Here is a 26,181-nt window from a genome sequence, read left to right on the forward strand (position 1 = left end):
CACCTGATGTCCTGCAAGATAACACTGGGGTTGGGAAGATGCAAACAAGAACATAAACAGCAACCTAGACAAAAAAAAACCCTAACACGTTCCCCTTTCATCTTCGCCCCACCCTAGCCAACACAGTACCTCAGCTTTGGTATTTCAGTGTTGAACCTTGCATCAAAGCAACAAACAGAGAAGGTTACTTCAGTAAATGAAGCCTGCTTGAAGAATTTGAGGGGGTTCAAGCAAAATCATCTCCCTTATTTAACAGGGAAGCAATCCCAGATGGTCTCTTATTGTCCTCCCCCTTTATACTCTTGCTACAGATTTGCTGAAACAGGTCTGGTAATTGCTAAAATGCCACAAAAATGCTCATTCCAGAAAAATACTCATTTCCAGAAAGACTGCAGATTGGGGGAAAAAAAAAATTAGTTCCAGACTTGTCACCACTCTCCCATCACCATGATACCATTACAGCCCAGCAGCATTCCTAAATTTTAGATCACCCAGAAAAAAAAATGGATTGATGGAAGCCAGACATCAACACTGTCTTTCCTGGCTTAGAGATGAGGTTTCTTATCAGAACTCCAAGTAACATCCTGGAGCTCTGAAATGCCTTATGCTTTTGGGTAACTATACAATCCAATAATCTAATTGAAATGGATCTACAGTCCTTAATGAACTCTGTCAGATGAAATGGGGAGACGATGAAGTGTTCCTCTTCCACCAGGGAAAAATTATTGCACTTGAAATGCATATTAGATTTTTTTTTTAAGTAAGTGTTTTAGGATTCAATTACTTCTGCTCCTGTAGAGAAACACAATGTTTAAAAGCAGGAAGCCCCGAAAAGAATCTTTCAGATGCATCACTTAACTTGAAAACTGAAGACGGAACCTGATACTTGCAGCTTACGCTGCCTGCTGTATCAGTGGCTCAGTATTCATCAATGAGCACTGACTGCTACCAGGATTCTCTGCTGCAGCAGAGCTCCTGTAATAAAGCAGCCCATGGTATTGAGATATCTCACAGAAAATATGTACTTAAAAGAAAATGTGACTGTCACAAAAAAAGATAAAATGTGTTCCATTTTTAAATGTTTGATTATTAGAAAGCAAGCTTTTAGTTTAAAAATGTGTCTTTATCTAAATGAGCTATCAAAGAAGAATTCCAGGACAAGGACAATATGGTAACAGCAAGGTCAGATGAGGAATTCTGTGCATGGAACTCTATCCTATCCCACCTCCTTTAACCTCAACAAGCTTGTAAAGAAACAGAATTATTTGAGCTGTATTCATACAGAAAGACTACTGTTCCTTGACTATGCTATCAAAATCACTGCCCCTCCTTTTCTCCCCTCTCCCTCTCTTTTGTAGATGAAGGATGTTTTCTTCTTTCTATTTTTCTTGAGCGTGTGGCTCATTGCCTACGGTGTGACAACTCAAGCTCTGCTCCATCCTGATGACAGCCGGGTGGAATGGATATTCAGAAGGGTTCTTTATCGTCCCTACCTTCAGATATTTGGCCAGATTCCACTGGATGAAATAGACAGTGAGGAAATTTCTCTCCCCTTAACTTGGTCATTTTTGAATGCACACTTCTGATTAGAGCATGGAATTCCTTCCAAGCATTGTCCTTTTCTGATTTTGCTTTTTTACGTATTTGTCCTACAGGCCAAAGTTCACACATTACTGTCACACAAAGAGTGTATTTGCAAAGAGATAATAGGCATTGTGGAGTTACATTAGAGAATAAGGGCTGGCCCTGTTTAGATAAGCTCTCAGAAATACATAAAGTTTGCAATTTTAAAGGCTGGCATACCTGCTTTCACTTGGATCCATTTCCTTTTAGTTTAACCAGATAACCCTGTGTAAACTCAAATAATAAATAACAGCACCTCCGCACACTTTGGCAGTAGTTTAATGCAACAGTGTTGAAGCAATACTGCTCTGCCCAAAAGCAAACACATGTTTTAGAATAAAAATTACTTCAGAGCATTTATTTACTCTGGAGATAAAGCTACCCAAATCAAATAATGCTAGTAATTACTTATGTGCAGCATTACAAACAAAACAACAAAAATAATCTCAAGACACCAAAATAATTAGACATAAAAGTTCAAAGCCAACATTTCTGATATGTAAGCAGGTAAAATACAGACTAGGTCACCTCCCAAAGAAGTTCACAGTAACAACACAGCATTTAGCCAGTGCTAAATGTCACTGGCAATAATGAAGTGGAACTCAAACTTGGAGCAATAGAAAATAGAACAAAAAAAAAAAAAACCCATAGGAGCAAACCACTAAACGTTCTCTCATGTTCACTCTGCTTAATAAGAAAAAGCATTTCTTAGAAAAGCCAAAAAACCTGAATGACACAAGAAAGGAATATGATTCACGTCCATTTTAAATACTTACGGCGTAAGCATGTACAGCACAACTAGTCATCCTCATTTCCATTAAAGTAAATGGAAAGGAACACTTCTGAGATATAATTAAACTCATTTCCCAAAAAGTCAGATATAGTACTCCCTAGAAAGGTTTGTTTCTCTCCACTGAAAATCCAGTGGGTGTCTCTAAGCAGGTAAATAAATAGTTAAGAGTAACAGAGGAAAAAAAACTCAAAACAATTACATGGGCAATTTCCAGAAGGGATTAATTTGTCCCAGGGCCCTCTGGGTCTTATTTTGTTTAACATCTTTATGAAATATATGGAAAGGGAGAGGGGTAATGAGGAGGACAAAATTTGCTGACAAAACTACATCACTAGGTAGCAAAGACAAAAACTGACACCTAAGAGAGGCAGAGGAGCCTCATGAGTGCTGAATCATCAAATGAAATTCAGTATAGATAAGTATACGGTAGTGCCCTTGGTGAAAGAAATCCCAGCTTGGTGAGCTTTGATATAACTATGTGTTCTAATGAATGTAACCAGGGGGTTATCTGTGGCACCAGGGAAAAGGATTACTAGGAAAAAAAAAAAGAAAAAAAAAAGGAGAAAAAGTAAATATCATTATGCTACTCTAAACTTGTGGGTTTAATTCATAGCTGGAGACAGAATACAGCATTAGACCTGATGCAGTAGAACCAGACTTCCTTCCTAACCTCAACTGTGAGCTCAGATACATAAAGCATTTTAAATTTAGAATGAGGAACATCCTTCCCAGCTTTTACTGAGTTTTCTCCTCTAACCCATATGCCACAAACTCAGAAGTTTGATTCTGAGAACTCAAAACTGGTCTAAAAAGGATACAGCCCTTTCAATACAATCCCTTTTTGATGAACATTACTACAAAGCCAGCTGTGACAGACATCTTGCCACTAAATGAGCAGCCAAGTTGTGGAGGTCTGTAGTGTCCTAGGGCTGCAAATATCTTGCACAGCAACACAATGTCTTTTCACCTATATAACAGGATTATACTTTTACAAAAATCAAAGAAAGAAACACAGCACTAGGATTTGTCATAATTTTTTTTCCTCCCCCTCCATCTTCCTTTGCAGCATCACGAACATATCCCAGGAACTGCACATTTAACCCTCTGCAGATTCTGCAGGAGAACACACCATCCTGCCCTAACAGCTATGCCAACTGGCTCGTCATACTGCTGCTGGTCATCTTCCTACTTGTCACAAATGTCCTCCTCATGAACCTCCTGATTGCTATGTTCAGGCAAGAGTGATTTCACTATGTATCAGAGGCTGCAAAGCCTTAAGTGGATGCCCACATTTACTACCTCACTGCTGCCTATTCCTTTTGGAATACACTTGTAATTTTCCTAATGAATATTACCTGGGGATTGATAGAATCCTGTGATCAGATAGCTCTTAAGTTCTCATAATCTTTACTCTAGCCACATTGGAGACAAGGAGAACAGAAGCCTCTTTTACTGCTAAAAATTCAATTAAACATGCACAGAAAGGTCTGAGCCCCTGGCTCTGTGGAATCACAAATCTGCAGTTGCACAGCAGCCAAACTTGGCAGACTTCACAGTGGATGATTTGTACATCAGGGAAATGCTTGTTGTCAACACAGCTAATAATGATTCATTTGGTTGAAGAACTGATGTGGCATGTTTGCTGATCTTTCCTAAGCAAAGTAGAATTTTCTTAAAAAAAAAAAAAAGCCAAACAAAACAAATGTTTTCACATTTGGAGACTGCAATTGCAATTATTGTAACATCTAAGAATTTGCACAAACTTTAGATTAAATTAACACTACTTCCTGACCTTGCTGTGCCTTTTTTAAAGTAAATATAGGATAAAATTTTGTTATATTCATCTTTAGCTTGTTGTAGTGCAAAGTGAAAAGAGTTACATGCTTTTGTTTCCCCCCCCCCCAAAAAAAAAAAATAAAATTACAGTTACACTTTTCAAGTTGTCCAGGGCAATACAGACATCTTTTGGAAAGTGCAACGCTACAACCTGATTGTGGAATATCATGGCAGGCCTGCCTTAGCACCACCATTTATCATTATCAGCCACATCACTCTGGTTCTCAGAAGGCTCTTCAACAAAATGGAACACAAGAAAAAACATCTGGGTGAGTTGTTAACAAATGTGACCAAGCAACTGTAGAGCCTGACTCTCTCCAAGGACATGGTGCATACACAAAACAGCAGAGCAAGCTGGATTTCCATAAGCCAAGATTCACAATTTATTTTTAACAAAGAGTGCCAGGAGAGTAAAAACATAAAATTAAGGTTTACAATTTAAACTATGAACAGTTTCCCACAGTGCATTTCTGGATGCATCATAGTTATTACAAAGGTAGCAATATAAAATGGGTTGTAGAGATTTGATTTCTGAAGATTTAACTGTTGATAGGTTTAAGTAATAGTTATTTCATTTGCTCTTGAGCTTTAACAATTATTTACCCTAAAAACAACCTTCCTTTAGCATTTCTACTTTTCACTATTTGTATCAGAGAAAAAAGGGTAAAATATAATTCTTATATTATTTTTCCTACAGAAAGAGATCTTCCAGTGGGCCTTGATCAAAAAATCATAACATGGGAGCTGGTGCAAAAAGAACATTATCTTGTAAACCTTGAGCAAGAAAAGAAAGAAAGCAATGAAGAAAGGCTGAAGGCCACATCTAATAAGTAGGTTTTTCTGACCCACAGTAAGAGTAACTTGCAAGCCTTCAGCTTTCACTGAGTTCAGCATTGCAGTTCTTGTAAAGCTTATATAAAGGGTCCAACTGGAATGCAGTTAGGAAGTACAGTCTACAAAAAAAAAATGTGAGGCCAGCATCATCACACTGTTAGAGTGTTTGTCATTCCTGAAGCATGTACAGTTATAGTTCCAGCCAAATCTCCAGCCAAGCTCAATGAAAATCTTATTCATGAAGAAAATGGTGGAAAAGGTTCATTTGCTAGACTGCAGCACACATAATTTCATCCCCTGTAGGAATACAACTGACTTTTGAATGAAGATACCTTGAATTAGCCACCGATGCAGAAGAAAAAATACTTATGCCTTTATGGCATGGGACTGAGTCTCCATTTGTGTACTTCTCTGTATTTCCCCACTAGGAATATCACTTGAATTGATTTAGTCTGATAAAGTCCTAAATTATTATTCAGAGGTTTAAACTACTCAGCGAGACACAAAGTAGTTACATGCAGGGAGAACAGAAACATCTAAGACAGAAAAGAGCTCCTTGAAGAAGCTTTTAACCCCCATTCCAGCTGTTTTCTCTTACAATAAAATAGACTTCAAACAGAGGCACAATGGGTGTTAAAGCTACCTTAACAAGAAAGTTCCATGGAAATGTTCCTGTGCTGTGTGCTTTCTTTCAAAATAAACCTTCATGTCTCCAACTCACAGAATAGCTGGGGACCAGAACAGCATACTTATGTCCTTGGAAAATACTCCTCTCCCTCTAATTCACATAGACCCTTCATTCATAATAATTCAGAATGATTATATAGGTTTAAGCTTTCTTATCATAAGCAGATCTCTGACAAACCCTAGGGGTGAGAGCTTAATTGTTGAGATAACACAAATATATGTGCAATTGCTTCCAAACAAAGGGTAGTATATCCTTTATATAATAAAGAACAAAGATGGTATGTTGTAGGTGGAGTTACTAGAGGGCAAAAGTGAGAATCCACCTGGCTTCATGGCATTTCAGGTACAGCAGAGCCAGAGAAAGACTGGAAGAGATTCAGATGACCACCACTACCCCCATGAGATACCAATCTCAAAATGCATTAGACCCACCCACCAGCAGGTTTTTCATATCAATGGGATTGGAACACAGCCTGTGAGAGGCAAACTTTGAAAGAGTAGCTAGGAGAAACCAGAGAGGTTTTTGCCAAGTTCATGAGGAATCAGATGCTAAGAATAAGGAACTGATGGGAGAACAGCTGAAGGATGAAAAAAGCAAGGGGATAATTCAGTGATTTGGAAGCACTACCTAGAAGTTCCTTAAGCAATCCCTTTGGACTGTGTGAAAAAAGGGATTTGACTATCAAGTCAGTTTCCAGAAATGAAAGCTTGCAGAAATTTTAAGTGGCTTATCTGTATTGTGGCCTCAGTTCTCACACCAGGATCAGTTGCAACTGGGTACAGGTGGAAGACAAAAGGCTGAAGAGATGGAGCTGCTCCTTTCTGCTGCCCTTGATTTCCACAGCAATTGAGGCTGAGTAGCCCTCACCAGAAGCTGAATAGCTGCCCTGATCTGTCATTTGTAAGTCCCTGAGCAAGAGGAGCATAAGAGTGTTTCGGAGATGCTCCTCTGCCCAAAAAATACTTCTGAGAACACCTCAAAAGGACAAAACTGTTAGGGAGCTGTGAGATGTCTGAGCAGCACAGAACTACAGTAAGGGCCATGGCTGTAGTAAAGTTACACATGGTTTGTGTTCTATGATTTCTTCTGAGGGCTGTCCGTTTTGCTCAAGGTGTTTGCTTTGTTTCCATAGGGTGGATAATTTGTCTAAATATTTTCAAGGCTTGAAAGAACAAGAAAAACGATTTAAAGTTCTGGAAGACCAGGTAAGTAGTACTTTCTAGGCACTTATATCAGCTTTAGGATTTCACCATCTTTCTCTAATTTAATCATGGTCTGGCAGATCCTACTTAGGGATAAAGGGACAGAAAACCTGATCTGTAGTATGGTTTCACTTTCCATACTGCTTTCTGGTGATACACATGTGAAGAAAAATTTCTAAACACCTGTAGAAAGGAGAAAAGGGAATACAACATTTCTTGCTCTTTGGTAGTTTGAGAGTTTTTATGTTCTTTGTTAAGGATGCTCCTGGAATGGAACATTTCATCTTCCGCCCCCCACCCCCCTCCATTCTTGTCCTTCTCCTAACCTTTTATTTTGTTTTAAATGTCAGCTTGGAAAATACATGCATTCTGTCTGATCTGACCTAATCTTGAACATTGGCTTTGCTAATTTTCTTAAGACACCAGGTACCAACATCTCAAAAGGGAAGTGTCCAGCATAAAATTATGAAATCCAAATAATAGCAGGAAATTCTGTCTTGCACTTTTAATGCCAAACCCTTGCAATATAAACAAAACAACATTTTTTACACAGTCTGAAAATGTTAAACCACCTGCTATGTAGCACAACTCTTATTGTTTTCTTTATCTCTACAACTCTCCTGTATAATTTTAGCCTTGCTGAAAGTTCTTTATCTTAATACTTCTCCTAGAGTTTCCTGTTCCCTTCTTATCCCTTTTATGGCTTCCTGAAAAAAAGTCAAGCTATACAGGTCCAACAGAAACACACAGAGAATGCCTCAGTATGCTTGTGGCAGCTTGGGATAATGCAATATACTCACAAAAAAAGAGCACGTATTGAATCACTACCTATTTTGTAGATTTGCTACTGTACAGCTGTTATCTCCTCCATGGCAGAGGTTTTAAGCAAAACCAACTTCTTGTGCACTCAACCAGCTCCCAGCTACACATGTAAGTACTGAAAACAATCATGGAAAAGCTAATTAATACAGCTGAACAGTGTAGTTAAAAAAATGCAAGGCAGAAAAAACAATATTGGAAAATAACCCCATTAGGAGATTCTTAGAAGTAGTGTAGAAAAAAAAAAAACAGGGAACAGAATATTCTAACTTCAGAATGAAAAAAACATCACCTTTTGTAAAATACATTTAAAAGCTTTGGGGCAAGGGCTGTCACTTTGTGTGAGTTACAACAATCTCTCCCTGTTTGAGCACATAAACAGTATCTATTTGCAACAGGGGATTGCCTTGGGGGTTTCTTGAGTCCATGACATAATCCTACTGAAGTATTACAAAAGTATTTAAAATGCATAACTACAATAATTAAAAATAAAAACTGAGCAAGTATCCTAGTTTGTTTTTTTTAATTAACAGAATTATTTTGCCTTTAGAGCTGCACCTTTCTGTCAGTTAAGAATCATGTCCTGTGTCCCAGGGCTCCAATACATGTAGTCTTAATCATCAGAGACATGAACAAACTATTTCTCAGCCACTGCAGGATATCCAACACAATGAAGATCTTGGATATCCTTCTTAATGACCTACTTCAATATTTACCTATTGCTATCTATTACACAAAATAGCTTCCAAAACCCCTAAACCAACCATATACATATATACACTACACAGCAAAAAGTAGCTGGGAAACTCGAATGAGACATGACAGGACCTCAGGTCACTCAGATTTGAGCTAACCTCAAGCTTTACTTAATTCTGTCAGAAGTTTATAGAACACTTATGTGAGTTGCTTCATTATCATTATTCCAATAAAAAAACTCCATCCTGTAGCAGGTGTCCAAGACATTTTAATACTGTAACTGTATAAAAATTAGAAATCTAAAAAGCTGAAAAATAAGCCTGTATTTATCATTTGCTGAGCAAATGCCAAGTAATACAATCTACAGTGCCTTTTTTTCAACATTTTGAAGTTTCTTAAGCAATTACTACTATGTGCCCCTTGTCCTAAGGCTTTTAAACAAGCACATGACTTTTCCAATCCTATTAGGTGTGAAGAGTGCCAACACAGAAGTGCCTTGGCTGCAAAAAAGTGAAGGAGAAGAGCGTACAGATCAGTTTGAGACCGACATTGAATACATTGATAATTTTTATTCTGGTTCTTCACATTAAAACCTTTTGTCCTACTGAACTACCGTAGAAGTAAAATCCTGATCTCTTGAAGGCCTAAGGGCAGCAAGCTCTCTAGGCTAAGAACAATCAGTGCTTGACATTACTGAGAATTTCTTGGTCATCCTCCTTCCATTTCTGGGGCTTTCTTTCCTGCTGCTCCCATAGCGCTTGGTCCTTTCTCCAAAACCATTGCACAAACAGCACTAAAGCTTTCTCTCCCAGGGTGACTCTACCACCTTATTTTCTAAATACCATTTGTTCTCCAGATACCACACCCTTAATCCACCATCATCACTGCCAAATTCCACACTTCTCTGTTCAAGGGAGTCTCCCTTTGGAAAGCAAATCATTTACACACTTAAAAAACAAGCTCCTTCCTTGGCCAAGAAATCAAGCTTGTACTCCTGAGCTGCTTAGAAAGGAAAACAAGAAATAGTTTCCAAGGAAAGGGCCTGAACACTGAAACATTACAATCCGTACAGTTCCTGGAGTTCCTGCAACCCCCAAACAATTGCACTCACCAGCTTCTCTTCCCATGCTAGCTCCTTTGAGTATTCCTACGCTGGTATTCCTTCTTAAGGGCTCCTCACTCGACTTCAGAGACTGGAATCACCTGGTTTTTGTTGTTCCCGTGCCCCATCACAGCTGCTGCCACTCTCCTGCTGGAAAGGAGCCTTTGCCTCTGCATAACACACCACATGGAATACCTCCTCTACATCTAAGCATCTGATTTCATTTTACTTTTCTTTCTGAAGGGTCAGGGGAAAAAAAGAAATCTCTTAAGAGACTTTAAAACAAGAATGTGTACCAAGAATTATCCTGCAGTCTAGGAATTTAGGCTGGTTGTGGCTTTTTCCATTACTTAAACTAGCTTGTATGTTTTTAGCACAAAAAAGCTTGCTAGCTATATTAGAATTTTTCAAGATATACCACTAAAATATCAATACCATCCTCTAAGGGGAAATTTCTTTGGAATAATATAAACAGTATCAGAAGGGGGAAGTATTGGACTGTGTCTGACACTGATATGCTTCAACTGCATTTTTCTCACACATATAATATTGTCTCTATGCAATGTAATTGTAGATTGCACAAAAGCTTTCTGTTACTAGAGGTGGGAAAAAAAATAAATCTCAGCTCTGACAAAAATGAGCCTTTTATTAGCAGATATTAATCTTGTTATGATGGCTTCATGAAACAGGCATTTGTCCAGTGTATTCAGCTGTGCCCCAGGCCCGTGACTCCATTAGCAGCGACGGAATTTTGATAGTCCTACCTGTTCCTCACCCTGGGCAAGCAGAACTCATAAACCCAGTAAGTTTGTACTACTGAGGTGCATTTTTTTTGCTAAGAAATAACAGATATCTCACAACCAACATTCCCTGCTCTTGGCAGCAGCTTCCACTTTGAAATGGCTACTATATTCACCATGATCAGCACACTAATTATCCACTGGAACCCAAAATCTATCAGTTTGGATTTGCTGTATGTGTCCACTCCCATGCACTGGAACAACCAATGTATTTACCATGACCCACTAAGTAATCTGCATCCAACTGCACACTCATGAGAAAATATATTCTGCTCTGAAAACTAAAAGGTGGGTTTAGGAAAATGGACCACAACTTTTATACTGTTTTCTGCTTCTTTGCCAAATGATGCATCTGTTCAAATACAGAGCCCGAGTGATTTGGGCCTCCCAGTTAATTATTGTTAAGATGGACCTTCCCCCCAGAGGAAGTCATGCCCTCAAACACTCTTCAGAGTTTGAGCAAGCACAATCTACCATGAAATATCACAGACTCTTAAGAATGAATCTTTCACTGCACTGTTACAAATACTACCCTTGGGTTTGGTTCATTTAGAATACTGACAAAAAAAATGTCAGCTCAAACTGACCTGAACTAATTTGAGTTTCAAATCATGTAACCTTTCAAAGAATTTAATCTTTCAACCTTATTTATTAAATTTACTAATACTCTGGAAAAAAAAAACTATATCTGACATTCCTTACAATGTGATTCATTGTATGAGATGACTCATCCTATGAAGGGATTATACATTGTAAAATGATTGAAAATGTTAAAAATGCGAGGTTTAGAATCTATAAGACTTGAGGCAGAAGTTAACAAGATGGCAAAGTTAGAGTAACACTTTAGAAGATTTTCAAGACGGTTTTGAAATCAAATAAAATGTTTGGTAGAATTCCTACAGCTGCATTACTCAGGATGATTCAGAGACAAAATCAAGTTACAACCAAAAGTTTAATGTATCACACAGAACAAAAAGGTCTCCAGTTCTGGTATAAATATCTCATTCGTACCCCAACTGACATACAGAATCAATATGGAAGCAGCACCTCCTGGAAAGGACATATAGAGGTGCAGACCATCACATATAACTGTTGTGCTTTCACCCTCAAAGGCAATAACAGGATGTTTTTAAACAACAAAAGTTACAGGGCTTTCCTTCCTGGGGCAGCGCCAGGAGAAATCGCATCCAGTGGAAGACTAGGTTTTATTTTCATTGTTTAAAAATCTCTACATAATGAGCTCATCACCTTTTCTCCAAGATTCCACAGAATTTGGGAACAATTCCAAAAACTGGGAGTTACTACAAGCCCTGCAGCCTTTTAGCTAACACTTCTGTTTCTTTGGATGCTTCAGCTCCAGAGCAAGACCCAGGGAGCTGTTCAAGCAAACAAAGCACTCTTTAGTCTCTCCTGCCAGGATGCAACTATCCTGTGCCCATGAACTTCTCATAAACAAAAAGTCTGGAGTTTATTTTAGGTAGCTTAATTTCTAACAATATAAAAAGCAATTGGTGGCTATGATGCAAACTGTTGGACAAAAAGCTATCATGTGGTTTTCAGACCAGAAAAAAAAATGATTTAAAAAATGAACAAGATCTGTCCTGGGGTGTCTCAAACGTGCTTCATCCTTCAGGACTCTTCCTCCTCCCCTTCATCATCTACTTTAGATCGGAAATTTTTCCTGCTCTTCTTCTTACTGCAGTGGAATCCAACTGTCCCCAGCAATGGCTCTTCACCTGCACCACTAAGCCTTGCATCAGGTTTATATTCTGTGTTCTGGTCCCCCTCCATCATGCATGCCTCCTCCTCTGCTGCCTTTCCACTGTCACTGTCTAAGTGCCCCAGCTCAACCTTATCTTCTTCCCTCAAGTCATCAGTCTTCCTAAGAGACTTTCCTTTCAGATCTGTCTTCATCTGTTTCTTATCATCCTCCCCTGTTGATGTTTTCTTTTCCAGTCCATCAACACCTCTTTTAGTTGGTTTGGTGAAGACTATCCTCCCAGCTCCACAACTGGAAGGGTCCTGGTTGAAGGACGGGGTGTAGTTATCTTGGGTAGCTGAGCTCTGTTGCTCCCCTCTTTTCTTCAAGCCACCTAGAAATTCCATGGCCACTGCCCTGTTAGTCTTGTCACTGGACTCAGAAACTCCCTCTAGGCTGTATTTGGTCCAGCGCTCTGGGTGTGCCACATAGTCAGGCACTGCAGGAGAGGTTTTGGGAGCCTGCACTGGTCTGGCTTGCCTTTCCATGCTTTCTGGGACCATGCTACCTGAAACTGTGGTCAGAGGCAATGGACGCTTAAACTTCCCATCAACAACATTATCTTCAGGTATTGAGGGCACAGACAGCTTGGCTGCCTCTTCCAGGCAATCAAAAATGCTCTGGCTACGGAGAGAGAATGTAGAACTCATGCCCTTCAGGTGGAATGGCTGGACAGGAGATCTGTGACTGCTGTTTGAAGAGTCCGGTGTCTCTCCTGATCTGAAATCCCCTTCATCTACAGAGGGCTCCTCAGGAGATATTGTATCAACTTCTGCTTCACCCACCAGCCCCAAGTCATCAGAGTCAGAATCGCTGAGTGACACCGTGTCTGAGGGCAGAACTCCTTCATAGTCTCTGGTACCATCAGCCACTATCCCCAGAAAAGGTTCACCTGCCTCCTGGTCTCCCATCTTCGAGCTGTCACTCCACCAAGGTCTTTGATGTAGGCCCAAGAACAACTCTAAATACAGTTTTCCAAATGTCCAACGAGTTTAGTGCCTAGAATACAAAGGAGCATAAAAACTTAACTGTGAAATGAGAACAAAGAATGAGACCATCATTCTGTGCCATGCAAAGTAATTATAACTGCAATATAACAGTTAGCTGTGCTTCAGGGATTCCCAAGCAATTTTGCTTCAAATGAAAACATTATTTAAGGAATGAATGCACATTAAAATTAAAGATTTACACAAGACTGAATACAAGAATATGAAGTAATTGAAAGTAATACTACCAAATTTCATTGCAGGTTACATCAGGTCCAATTACTAAAAGATGAACATAAAGCTCTTGAGTTTATCTGAATCCCTCAAAGCTGTCTTATACATCTTCCAAGAGACAGCAACGACCTCTGCATATTATGCCCTGTGTTTATTCACACTGTAAAAATCCACAAAAACACATCCAATTTCTCACACTTTGATTTGGCCAGTATTGCAATAGCACTGTACCTGCTGTCCCAACAGCCATCGTGTTCTGCCTGTTACAAAGGACACTATCACTGATCCCCACCAGTGACAGAAAACCCACAGAAATACCAGGGCCACTGTTCCAAGTTTGCTTTAACATGGCATAAAGTACAAGCTCCACTCCTTCCTTTGGCTTTATGCTCTCAAGTCATTCCTAGATTCCAGGAGTAGGAAAACAATCCAGCTCAAGAAATCAATCCCATTGGATTAAGAAAACTAATCACACATGCCATGCTCGCACATGGACACAAGGAGAAGTTGCAACCATAGGCCTGCAAGAGCTGTCCCTCCAGTCAGTAAATGACAGTGTGATTTGAAGCCTGACTTTCAGGAGCAGCTGGAATACCTGACAGTGCCACCTGCTTGAAGGGAACCCTGTTGAATTCAGGTGGTTTGATCAAGCTACCACTTGCTGAGCGACTGGGAACAGAGCTGGTGCACACACACATTTTGGTTCAGCTCATGTGAGTTATGGAAACAGTTCTAATATATTATTAGAATAAGCTTGACTACCTAATTATAGGCTCTTCTGAAACGATGCAGTAAACAGACATGGAAAGTCTGTTAGTCACTCACTTTCTCTTGAGACTGAGTCAGCTTCCCCTCCTGAGGGTCAGTTAAAGCCACCAAAGATCTCAGCACTTCCACCCTAGAAAACAAACATTTCCATCACGATACTGGAAATGTAGTTTTAAAAATAATTCTGTCCCCCTGAATCATCCAAAGCTGCAGAACTGGGTTCTAAATCTGACACAAACTCATGGCGGTATAAAAGTCTGCAGATATTAATGAATTTTTGGCAGAACAGCACACAGCCTAATAAGGCAGGCACCACTATATTTACCCAGTCTCCACATTCACACTGCCAACTTTATCCAGTAGAACGGAAGAGAGGTTTCAAAAAAATTCAAGCTGTAATTTGCACGTGCAGAAAGCCAGTACAAAATACACAGTATTAAACGCAGCTAAAATATACAAAAGTAACAGTTAGGCATTGCTAATATTAAGTGCTGCTAAGTATTAAGACCATGGGTGACACACACTTCTGTTTTCAAAGAAAGGTCATGTTCAAAGTTAGGGTCAGATTTTCATGAAGCATAAAACACAAACAACCTTCTGAGGAGTGCTATGTTCCATGTCAAGTCTGGCTGTCTTTGACAGAAAGGATCTGACAGCTGCTTTTGAAAATACTGCCCTCCATGTAACCCCCAGCAGGAAATAATCTTAAAATGATAACAGTCTCCTGCTCAGTTTTGGAGCATATGAAAAGTAATGACTACAACTCAGAAAAGTTAAATTGTTAAATGAAATAGCTGTTTTCAGATGGCAGTAAAAGTGTTCATCATGGGCATCTCCTGTCTGAGGGCACTTACACAGAAAGGAGAAATTCTGCTCCTAAGGAAATGTTTTAGCCTTACAAAGTGGCCGAACATGCTGGCCTTTACAGCACACCGGACTCACTCACAGGTTTGTTACGGGGACGTGATCACAGCACGACTCGTAAAGGATGACGCCTCTCCGGATGGGAAGGTTCCCAGTGGGCTCCTCCATCCTGCTGTTGCTCAGACTCTGCGCGTCTTGCCGCTTCCTCCTGCGAGGACGGAGACCTCAGTCACCGCACACCACGGCCACAGGCCTGCTCCACGGCGCTGAGAGCACCGCGCCGAAGCGCGCACACTCCCTCGGGACAGCGATCCACAGGCCCCCGCCCCAAAGAACAGGGAAGAGGAGCAGGGAAAAGAACATCGGCCCCGCGGAGGGCAAGCTCAGGGTGCAGCCCCTGCCGTGCTGCCCGTCGGCCCGGCCCCAGCGCCCTTGGCGGCCCGGGATGCCGCTGGATGCTGAGAGCCGCCCGCCCCACACGCGGCCCTCGCTGGCCCCGCACCCCGGGCACCGCCACCCGCCCGGGCACGCAGCGCGAACCGCCGGGGACGGGAGGGGGAGAAAATGAAATTAAACGGGGAGCCCCCGTACCCCGACACCGCACAGCCCCAACACCTTCCACACCAGCTGCCGGCCTTGCCGCCTGTCCCACCTCTGCCCCTCCGCCCACGGCCCGCGGCGCGCCGGGACACCGAGTCCCTGCCAGGCTCCACGGAGCGGCCACAGCGGCGGCAGGACCACAACTCCCGGCGGCGAGAGCGGCGCGGAAGGGGCCGGCACCTCCCGTCCGCCCCTTTCGGGACTCCTGGGAGTTGTAGGCGGCCGCCTTCCCTCGGCGGGGGACATTTTGCGAGCCGGGGAGCGGGGCGAAGCGGTGCTGAGCGGCGGGACTACAGCTCCCAGGGCACACCGCAGCGCCGACATTTCGCAGCCCGTACGGGGCCGTGCCCGGGGCTCGGTGCCCGGGGCCGGGCCGGGTGCGGGGCTCGGTGCCCGGGGCCGGGCCGGGTGCGGGGCTCGGTGCCCGGGGCTCGGTGCCCGGGGCCGGGCCGGGTGCGGGGCTCGGCCGTGCACCCCCGAGAGCCGCGGAGCCGCCCGGCGCCGTGAGGGGCAGGCACGGCACCGCCGCCGCCCTCCGCTGTCGCAATCTGGGAAAAAAACCCCATGTCACAGCTTTTGTTCTCATCGGAAAAGCAGGGCTTGGCCTCCACGAACACATCCGAAGTTTTTTTACTGTTTTTTTTTTTTTCTTACAAGTTTATTCTCAAAACCAGAAAACCCCCAAGTCACTTGAGGCGTAAAACCACTATTCATCCAAATTAAAATAATAATAAAAATGTTTCCATTTTCCATCCCAGAAGAACAGGGTTTTTTGCGCGTGGGTCAAGAAGAAGAGCTCTGCCTGAAAATGTTTTATTGCCGCTGGCCAAAGGGGCTCGATTTTGTTTTTCCCCTTATTTCAGCAAAAAGTTTGAATTTTCAGCACAAATACATTTCCCAAGAGGCTTCAGCATTCAGCTTGTTTTCCCTATGTTTAGGAAAAAGGGTTTGCTGTGCCGGACGGGGGGTGCCACACAATGCTGGGGCTGCAGAGGCTTCACTAGCTCCCTTCAAGACGGGCCTCACCGTGACTCACTCGTAATATAAACTGCAGCCACCTCATATGCATCCTCGGTTTTTAAATGCACACTTTTGCCTGCTGGAGTGTTGCTAAATGCAGTAATTTATGACACGAGGTCTGTGTTCGGAATACACTTGGCAGCAGTGATGAGGTTATTGCAAAATGTCTTCTGTGTAGCTAGAGTCACGCTGTAGTTTTAGAACTGGAGGTGTTTCCCCATTTGGTGATCCTGTTTTTTTCTAATGTATACGCATATGGTAGTATGGTCACAGGCATTCAAATGGGTATCCAGATGGAGAGACGAAAGGAAAACATGAATTTGTAGTAGGTGAGCAGGAATGGAAAGGAGGAGAGCAGTAAATGGGTGAACGAAAGGAAGAGCAAACCTGGGTAAAGGCTGCCATTGCTGTGTAACATGGTCTGGGATGTTGGGGACACAGCAGGAGGGAGTCTCTGAGCTCAATAAGGAGCAGGCAGAAAAAAGGATGTGGAGTAAGAAGTGGCACGTCCCATTTCTGTAAGATGGGAAACAGGCAGGGCACAACAGACGGGTGCAGACAATGGCACTGTCTTGTTTTGGACATTGGTTCTTTGTTAGATCAGGGGCTTAAAGGGGCAGGAGAGGCCAACACCACCTCCAGGGTCTCTGTCATCTGTGGATCTGGGTGCCTTCAGGGACAAGCCCCATGTCTCCATTTCCAGAGGCTACAAGTTCTCACCTTTTGCCTGGATGCTCTATGTATTGATGACTAAGGAACCTGAACGTACCCTTTTCCTCCTCCCTGTTTTTTTTATTCATGAAATTAGCTTAGCTGGTTAGAGCATGGTGCTAATAAAACCCAACTGTGGGTCTCATAACCATACAGGCCGTTTACTTAAGAGCTGGACTTGATGATCCTTGTCGATCCCTTCCAACCCAGCCTATTCTGTGATAGAATCTGTGATATTTAGTATTGCACACAGTGCTGAGCTGCTCATTCTCTGGTGGCTGAGGACAAGGCAGCCTGCAGCAGTGGAAATGCTGGTGTGTTGGGACTTTCGCTATTGCTTGGCGACAGCTGAAATAAAAATAATGAGTCAGAGTCTGAAGACCAACAGATGGTAAAGTGTTTTCCCCTTGCTGGCCTGAATTGTGGCGGCTTGAAGAGGGGGCTGGAAGGTGGAACTGAGCTGCAGCACAGGCCACCATCCAAATGAGCAGAGCTATATCCATCGTGCAGGCTCCGAGGAGCCGCTCATTTGCGGGGATGGCTCCATGTGTCTGCAGGAAGCCAGCACGTCCTGTGTGTAGGGGTGGCATGTGAAAATGCACAGCAGCCTCAGCCCCCTCATGCTCCTTTCCTGCAAATAAATCTGTCCTTTGGCCCTGTCCAGTAACGGTTTCCACTGCGACCTGGCAGGATCCTGCTGCTGCTCCTCCCCTTGGAGCCTGGGGTACCACTGGTCCCCCTCCTCATGGCTAATAGCAGCAGGCCATTCCCCAGCAGCCACACAGATCCTGCAAGCCAGATGGAGCAATAAGATGCATTTTTCAACATTTCCTGAATCTGGAAAGGGTGTGGAGGTTACTCAGATGGGGCCACATACAGCTGATGCTGGAGCTCTTGAGGGGAGGTAGGGTGGGAAATGAGTATTTTCCTGCAGGCAAAAAGGAAAAGTGGAGTCATGACCACTGCAATCTTCTCTTCTGGGAGAACGCAGTCACACCAAGCCAGACTGGTACAGACTGAAGGAAATAAATGGGTCGTCCTCTCCCATTTGCCAGAATGAAATCCTGCAAATGGCCTTGAAATCTCTTGTGGGGTGGGGTTTTCAGAATTCAGTGCTTGACACCACCTCTCTTCTACACTGAGCTTTGCTTACCTGTTTTACTTCATACTTTCATTTGGTCCTGCAAGCAGATTAGATTTATTCCAGTGTTGTTTACCCATGTTGGTGCTATTTTCCTGTAAGGTAACTACATAAAATTAGTTCCTATGGAGTGAGTTTTAATGCAGGCAGGCTATGAAGGTCTTTATCAACTCAATTCTTCACAATAACAATGTTATTGCCAGCCTATAGAGGACCTGCAGGGAGACACCACAACCCCTTTTTTTGTTAGAGATATTGCATGTGTGGGAGGGAACTGAAGTCTTTTATGAGCAAAATTAATACTCTCTGCAATTACTCCAATTTTTGAAAAGAAACAAAAACAGTGGGGGTGTCTGTTCGTTTTTATTTAAGTACAGGATATTTGCACTAAGAAAACTCTTCTCCCAATCTTGCTGCTTTTTTGTTTTTTCTATCCCTGCCCCAAAGTGCCTGATACTAAAAAAAGTGCATAATGAAAGGCTGAAAAAGGTCACTGGAACCAGCTGAGGGGGCTTGAAGTTAACATTAATAAAAAAAAAAAACCCACGGAAGCCTAAAACTCCCCAGACCTCTTGTTCCACCAAGACCTGTGGGAGCTCCATCAACCAACACTGAGCCTTGCATTAACAGCATAAATCCTTGCTGGAGGAAATCTCAGCAGTTTTCTTGCAGCCAGCAGGCAGGGTGCTGTGTGCATGCCATCTCGCCTGGCCCAACACCAACACCTCTCAGTACTCAGCAAAGCTGTGTTCTGGCATGAGGGAAAGCCCTAGCAAAGAAGGGCCAAGAAATACTAAAAAAAATAATTTTAAAAAAAGTAAAAGGTGTGATTAAATCTTATCTGTGATTCTGTAATTAGAAGTGTTGCTTACGACCACTGGCACTTGAGCTGGGTCATCTAAATCCAGTGAGAAACACCAGGCAGTCCACAGTAGTTGCCAAGTTTATATACCCTCTTATGTGTCTGCAAGTGTGAAAACAACGTGGGTTTCAGTTTGCAGCAGTTTTAGCATCTGGGAGGTGTTTTCTGTTTGCTCCAGGTCCCTGAGCACTGAAGTGAAAGCATCAGACCGCCAGAGGTCAGCTGAAGGGGTTACACCAAACAGCACTTCTGCATCCCATTGCTTAGGTTATCCCTGTGCAAGGCAATGTGATGCTCCCCAGGCTGAAACTGAGGATGGTCAGGAAAAATATGCAGCCTCTATCTTGTTCAGGTGCACAGTGTGGTACCTATGGGACTTGGGGTTCTAGCCTACATCAACCACTTAGTCCAGAGCTGCTCAGGTAGGTAATTGGTTCCCTGTCCCCTGCAGCAACCATTGGTGGCAGATGTTTCCTTCCTCGGGGCTGTAATTCCACTGCTGCCAGCTCCCTGATGCAGCCACAGTTCCCAGCCCTACCACAGCCCCGACAGCGATTGAGATTGTTGAAATAGTCACTTTTTTTTTCCTGCCGTAACTGGAAGGGCCGTGCTGTCATGCCCAGCAAAGGAAACAGTGGTTCGGAGTAGAAATGTGAGCACAGCCACTAACACATCCTTCATCCCTGAGCCCGGCAAGCGGAGCTGGCAGGCAGAGGAGGGTGCGGCCACCTCCAGCAGTAAGGGTGCTTTCCTCTGCAGAAACCTCCACCATAAACAGCTCTGGCATGGGAGAGCTGGCTGGATTTATTCCCTCCTGTGAGAATATTGCAACTCTTAGTTACAGCTTCGACAACCTCTGATTAGGGAATGGCATGAGCAATTTATGCATGTTCATCACAGCTGTCTTAGTACGAGACAATTAAGCTCATTGCTACTTAGAAAACAAACAGCCCAGAAAAAGGTTTACAAAACAGAGCTTGCCAAAGCAAAAAACACCTCCAAAACTTCTCATTAGAAACACTCTAGGAGGTTTTAAAAATAAAAAGTTAACCAGTTTAGGATGGAGGAGGAAAATAATTTCCACTGGGGGAAAAAAAAAAGATTCCACAAACACATTCCTAGGCAGCGGAATTCCACAGTAAGGTCTCCAGTGAGTTTCCAGGTCCTTCAGACCTCTGGAGAGAATATGTTAAAGAGAAGCATAAGCCAGGGCTGTCTGTGCACTCTGAGCACAAACAAACTGCAAGCACTCCATCCACCCTTCCCCTCAGTCGGTTGTCCACATGGCCTCACGTGCTCCAACAAGGCAGGACTGCTGTTTTCCAAGGATAACCCTTATCTCCACACAACCTTAAAGGGGCCTGTTTTACCCTGTCCTCTCTCAGTATCATATTCAGCTCATCTGTTTCAAGCACATCAGTGCTCATGCTCAGACCTGAAGTGCAAACAGAGGCATTTAGCCGGAGAAGGTTTAAGATCCCAGCTGTAATTCCAGGCTGAGGTCCCAAGGCACACACCCTGGATGCCAAATACATTCTGTGCTTTGCCAGTAAATCTCCACTATTGTTTCTCCCCCTCAAACACCAGCCTGGGTCTGACAGTGACTCACATCAGCTTAATCCTAGCTCCAGAGGGCTGGTATAATTTTTTCCCCATCTGGAGCAACAATGCAGTGTCACAATCCAAACGTTTTAAGGCATGAAGTAAGGAGCATCACATTCATGGGAAACCACCTAGAGGGTCAGCTGAGGACGGTCTTCCCTGCAGCCCAAATTTTGCTTGGATACAAGAATTGAGACAAGCCTGTTCCCTTGGAAGACATGGCAGAAATCAGTACACGATGGAAGGAAACAAGATCTGACAACACATCATTAAAAATCCACTAACAAGAGGGAATCGCTTTGTTTCTTTTTTTATTGTTTTTAAATATCACTTTTTTTTTTTTCCTTTCCAGAAGTCATAATGTCTGACTCCATTAACATTCAGGTAAACAAGTGAAAGAACAACAGATGGGCATGATCTCACAGCACAGGCACAGCCACTGGGAGCAGGGCTTGCCTTTCTTTGCAGCAGCTCACCGTTGTGGTCCCTCATTGCTGTCCCTCAGTCCGCATCCCCTCCCTCTCTGTACCAGCACTGCAATAGCTGGCAGCCCCCACAGGACATTCCAACACAGCGCTAAGTCCAAGACAGGGCAGGGGAAGGCAGGCAGCTGAGGGATCACAGCACCTGGCCTCCCACCTCACTCTCAGCCAGGCTTTCCCCTGATGGTGCAGAGGGACAGGTGGGAGCAGCAATGGTGGCATTACCAGACCCACAGAAAGCACCCAGCCCAGTCCCTGTCCAGATGGCGGCACAGGGCATTTTGGGCTATTTTTGGTCACTTTAGGAGGAGCCCCTCGAGTGTGTGCAGGATTGCCACCACACCCTGCCCCCCCCAGCCAAATTTCAGCACAGTCACCCTTTTTGCAATCCACATTAGCTCCCCTACAGCTATGCTCCCATTCCCTTGAGGGGGGAGCAGAACTGCAGCAGCCACCACTTCTGGCAAGCAACCTTTTTGCCTTCCCTCGGCACCAGTCTGGATGCACACTCAGCCTGCCTGCAGGCCCCCCTCCCAGAGGCTGTAAAAACCCATGCTGTCGAAGCCTGGTTCACAAAGCATCCTGGTGTTAAGGTTAACTGGTTGTAAAATTGCAGCAGTTCATCACACTATGCACACTATGAGAAATGTTTATTAAATTGATTTTTGTTTCATTTCTTTAAAAAAAAAAGGCAGAAAGAAGTTAAACACACTGCTTTGTGGCATGCTCCACAGTATGAAAAAATCCCAAGTATTCAGTTAAGCTGTCAGCAGCTCTGTTTGACCTTTCAATGCGGTCTTTGAACTCAGACCTGGACAGTTGACACTCCTCATCCCCACCTCAGCTCACAGCCATTTTCTCAGCTGCCACTAGCTCCAGGAGGGATGCTTCCATGGAGAGGGAGGGGTTTGCATTTACAGCCTGCAATTCCATCCTTTTCTCCTCTGGGGGTGCAGAGAGGAGCAGTACAGGGTGCCACGTTGCACACAGAAATGTGCAGGTATGCAGGAGAGGCACTGGGGCAGAGCAGGGCTCCTGCCTAGTGGGTTTTACCCCTTCACCTCAGCCAGCTTTGGGACTGACCAACTGGCAGAAGAGCCCTGTGGCTTTTGGATCCTGAGGGCTTGCAATGGGGTGAGTCCCCTCAGCCCTTCACAGCTCCCTGTCTAGTTTGTGTTAACTCAGGTCCAGCTTCACAGGAGACCCAAGTGGGTAGTTTTTTCTTTAGAGAGGGTTTCTCAACTACTTCATTTTTTCTTAAGCATGATGGTTCCTCTCTGTCCCTGTTGTCCCAGGGCTGACTCCTCCAGCTGAGAACCATGCCATGAAGTGTGGGGACTCAGCTGGTAACTAAAGAAAACATTGTCCTCACTGCAAACAACCTTCTGTCCCTGCTCCCACAACCCTTCTCTTGGTGTTCCACTCGAGCACCTTCCCTGCAGCAGTCACAGAAACAGAAGATGGCCCAGGAAGCTGCCTCTGGAATTCTCCACAATGGCAAGCCACCTCTGAAATGAGCCAGAAGGTAAACTGAAACCCCTGTGGGACACAGTCTGGGCAAACTTCCTACTCTTCCTCCTCTCACAGCTCTCAAATTCCCTCTCCAAGTACCACTTTCTCCCAATTGCTCCTGCCTGAGACAACCCAATGTCTGAGGACACACCTGACCTGCATCGAGACCCAATCTGTCTTCAAACAGAGCTCCAGCTATGTACACAGCATCAACTGAATACTGAACAATATCAAAAATACGGTATAAGGAAAAGAAAACAGAATTGAAATGCTTAATGGCATATTTATACACATTTACCAACAGTCAACAAAAAAAGGTGGCAAGTTACACATCCATTCTGTATGCTGACAATCCTGACGCACATAGATGTAAACACACATGCTTGGATGATGCATATACATATGGCCACATAACAGAGTAGATGACCTGAAGGAGCTACGCTGGGGAGCAGGGGAAGGGATTACCTACTGCAAAACCTCATTCTCAATGTGCACAACAAGGACATTCAGGGCAGTGTTGCTTTAAGGCTATTTCTAAGGCTGAATCTTTTCTTGTCCAACCCCTCAATATGAAGATCTGTTGAAGCACTTCCTCCTCTTTACCCAGCACAACTTGATATATATATATATATATATCTGTATCTATATATATTTACCTATATACTTTTTAAAGGCCCTATATACTAAAAGGCAGGAAGAGGAAAGGGGGGAGTAGAAGGAAAAACTTTTGAATGGATCAATTTGCCCCAGTGCAGAAATCTTCTATCCTGCAATGGCAACAGTCATAATGACAGCCATGTGCAGTGGACAAGGTACTAGTTTAAAATCATTGATGATCACAGGTCTCCCTCCGTTATCAGATCTCAAGCTCTTTGTTGCGACAAAGTGGGAGAGTAAAATAAGAAACAGAAATACTCCTGAAGTGGGCAAAGTGATCACTAATTTAAACTCCTCCCCTTACCTGTTTCAAGGTGGCAAAGAGCTGAGAGATACTGTAATTTCCAGCTCAAGTGCCTATACGGCTAAGGAAAAGGCTTTGCTTAAAAATATATATCTATAGAACTATACATATAGATCATCTTTTTAGTGACACTCTGATTTTATTACATAGCTCCTGGGTCACTCTCCCCCTCTATCTACATGGTGACAGAGTGGCATATAAAGGAAGCCACAGACATCAAAGTGATAACCAAAGTTACCAGATCACAAGAATGTGTTTCAACTGGTGCGGTCTAACATGTTAAACTACCTTGATTTTATAAGCTGATCTGCTGTTAATACAACTGGAAGGTCTTAAAAATAACCATTTTTTTCATAATCAGATTATGACAATTTCTGAGCAATATTACAGTGTGTGACAATACTCCATAATTAAGAATAATTTCACTGAACAAGAGAGTGATGCAAAGATGAAATTTTAAGCATGTATGCATATGGTTGGGGACACCCAAGCATCATCCTGCAGTACATAAAAGCAGTATTTCTAAAGTCAAGGACTTGGTTTCTTTTTTTTATTTCTTTTTCCAATACCATTTCTATGTGAGAATTAGCTCAACAGTGGAAACTTGATATAGAACTAGATTTTCCTTGAAACATATGTCTATAATGAAACACTGAAGGACATTTAAAAAGTAATTTAATTTTCAGTTTGTTATACTTGAAAAACTGGGACTAAAATTCACCCCCAGCCACTGACCTTTTAATGCAATGAATCAGTGGAACTGAGCCAATTTATAAAGTTATAGCTGCAAGAAAAAATAAATCACAAAACCAAAAAACATTTTTACTCATTAGAGAGTAACAAAGTTTCAGCATGACTTCTGTTAAGGGCTGACTTAAAAATGGGAACAGGCTGGAGAGGAACAATGCCTGTGTTTCCCCTGGGATACATTGCACCCAGGCAATGGAGGCTGTATCCTTTCCCCTCCTCTCTCCCAGGCTTTGGACAGTCAGCCAGGCTTCCCTACGGACAGCTTGGAAACACCAGGGAGCTGGGGTGATGGTTAGAAAAGATGAGTACAAATTAACAAGAATACTAAATTCTGCTTCAGCATCCAATTTAAAGAGTTGTTAAAACCAAGGCAAAGTTTTCTGAGACCAGGCTGCACCCTTCTCCTCCACACATCCTCCACCAATGTTACTTCTGAGTTACTGGGACTGGGGAAGGGGGAGGAAGGACTTGATCTCCTGCTACAGCAGCTTTCCCATCACACAAAACTGATGTGTAACTAACTCAGCCACAAAGATATGGGAAAGTTTTATTTATTTAAAAAAAAAAGTACTTCAAAATAAAAATGGTAAGTACGGTACGGTAATATTGGAAGCATTTATATACATAATTTTCTTTGTTGTTGAAATGTCTCCTGGTCACTCGGTGGCACGTGGGGTCCCCTCTAGCGCCGTCCACCCTGCTCCCCCCTTCCCCTGCCCGGCTCTCACGGCTCAGTAGACGGAGCTGTTCCTTATGCCACAGCACAGCACCATGCTCAGGATCATCTCAAAGATCTGTTGAGAGACACAGGGGCATCACTGAGGCAACAACCAGCACGATGCAGGAGCTCTCCGCATTCCAAGGTCCCCCACTGTAACATTACTGGCAAATAACAAATAACGAGGGGCATAACACTTCAAAGTTTCAGCAGTAAAAGCCTCACTTTAATGTTGCACCCCATTTTTATACAGTTTTCAGAGACCTCTGGTGTTTAACCCCATTTGGTCAGTAACTTTCTTGCCACTCAAGGTGCCTGTGTGTGTACATGCTAAGACACTCTTTTTACACAGGTGTTTACATTTTTTCTTTGTGGATTCTCACGGGATAGGCTTTATTTTTCACAGATGCAAACTGCCTTTTCTTAAAATAATAGTTTGCTATGGAAACTGATTCTCATTCTTGTGATTCTTTCTCATGGGAACTTAACATGCTAACTGTTAATTCAGCTGAGCAAGGCCTGATTTTATAAGGCCTTTCTTTTATAAGGTTTTTCCTGTACGTAACACCCCACTCCACATTAATATTCTCATACCAGAGTTAAGGGCAGGGATGCTACATCTTTGTTGCTGTTTTCATCTGGATTTGGCCAATTTGAAATAAGGTGCTGTCTTCCCATCTCTCACTGGCAGCAGTGGTGGTACCTGACAAGCTTTCTGGCTGCCAGCTACACAGCAAATGCCTCAAGATCCCTCCAGCACTACAGCCCAGCCTTTGCACAGATGCCATGTTATACTCTCTCAGCACTCAGCCCTCACT

At 43.2% G+C, this 26,181-nt stretch overlaps 3 protein-coding genes across 4 annotated transcripts in view; 1 reads left to right on the forward strand and 2 right to left on the reverse strand.

Annotated features, from left to right (window-relative positions):
• Window positions 1-9,158, forward strand: part of TRPM5 (transient receptor potential cation channel subfamily M member 5) — a 34,872-nt gene extending 25,714 nt beyond the window's left edge. Inside the window, exons 18-24 of the mRNA XM_062494672.1 lie at window positions 1,359-1,533; window positions 3,483-3,651; window positions 4,343-4,521; window positions 4,950-5,082; window positions 6,907-6,979; window positions 7,816-7,906; window positions 8,960-9,158. Coding sequence (XP_062350656.1) covers window positions 1,359-1,533; window positions 3,483-3,651; window positions 4,343-4,521; window positions 4,950-5,082; window positions 6,907-6,979; window positions 7,816-7,906; window positions 8,960-9,081 — 942 coding nt within the window. The 3' untranslated portion in view covers window positions 9,082-9,158. The remainder of the gene's footprint in view (window positions 1-1,358; window positions 1,534-3,482; window positions 3,652-4,342; window positions 4,522-4,949; window positions 5,083-6,906; window positions 6,980-7,815; window positions 7,907-8,959) is intronic.
• A 2,168-nt stretch (window positions 9,159-11,326) lies between these two features.
• On the reverse strand, window positions 11,327-15,631 carry TSSC4 (tumor suppressing subtransferable candidate 4). Of its 2 annotated transcripts, none has more exons than XM_062494520.1 (3): window positions 15,596-15,631; window positions 15,087-15,212; window positions 11,327-13,151 (listed from the first exon to the last, which is right to left on the reverse strand). In XM_062494520.1, the coding sequence occupies exon 3, from the start codon at window positions 13,061-13,063 to the stop codon at window positions 12,023-12,025; it is 1,041 nt and encodes a 346-aa protein (XP_062350504.1). In that variant the 5' UTR covers window positions 13,064-13,151; window positions 15,087-15,212; window positions 15,596-15,631; the 3' UTR covers window positions 11,327-12,022. The 2 variants fall into 2 exon arrangements, with proteins under 2 accessions (XP_062350504.1, XP_062350503.1); XM_062494519.1 differs by lacking the exon at window positions 15,596-15,631 and adding an exon at window positions 14,198-14,270 and having other exon boundaries at window positions 15,087-15,405.
• Window positions 15,632-21,194: 5,563 nt separating this feature from the next.
• Window positions 21,195-26,181, reverse strand: part of CD81 (CD81 molecule) — a 36,176-nt gene continuing 31,189 nt past the window's right edge. Inside the window, exon 8 of the mRNA XM_062494877.1 lies at window positions 21,195-25,439. Coding sequence (XP_062350861.1) covers window positions 25,377-25,439 — 63 coding nt within the window. The 3' untranslated portion in view covers window positions 21,195-25,376. The remainder of the gene's footprint in view (window positions 25,440-26,181) is intronic.

Source organism: Cinclus cinclus, chromosome 6, assembly GCF_963662255.1.
Source record: "Cinclus cinclus chromosome 6, bCinCin1.1, whole genome shotgun sequence".
Classification (NCBI taxonomy): Eukaryota; Metazoa; Chordata; class Aves; order Passeriformes; family Cinclidae; genus Cinclus; species Cinclus cinclus.

Bases quoted from the DNA above. Each gene is read 5' to 3' on its own strand.
- TSSC4 (XM_062494520.1), bottom strand. From the start codon at position 13,063: ATGGGAGACCAGGAGGCAGGTGAACCTTTTCTGGGGATAGTGGCTGAT.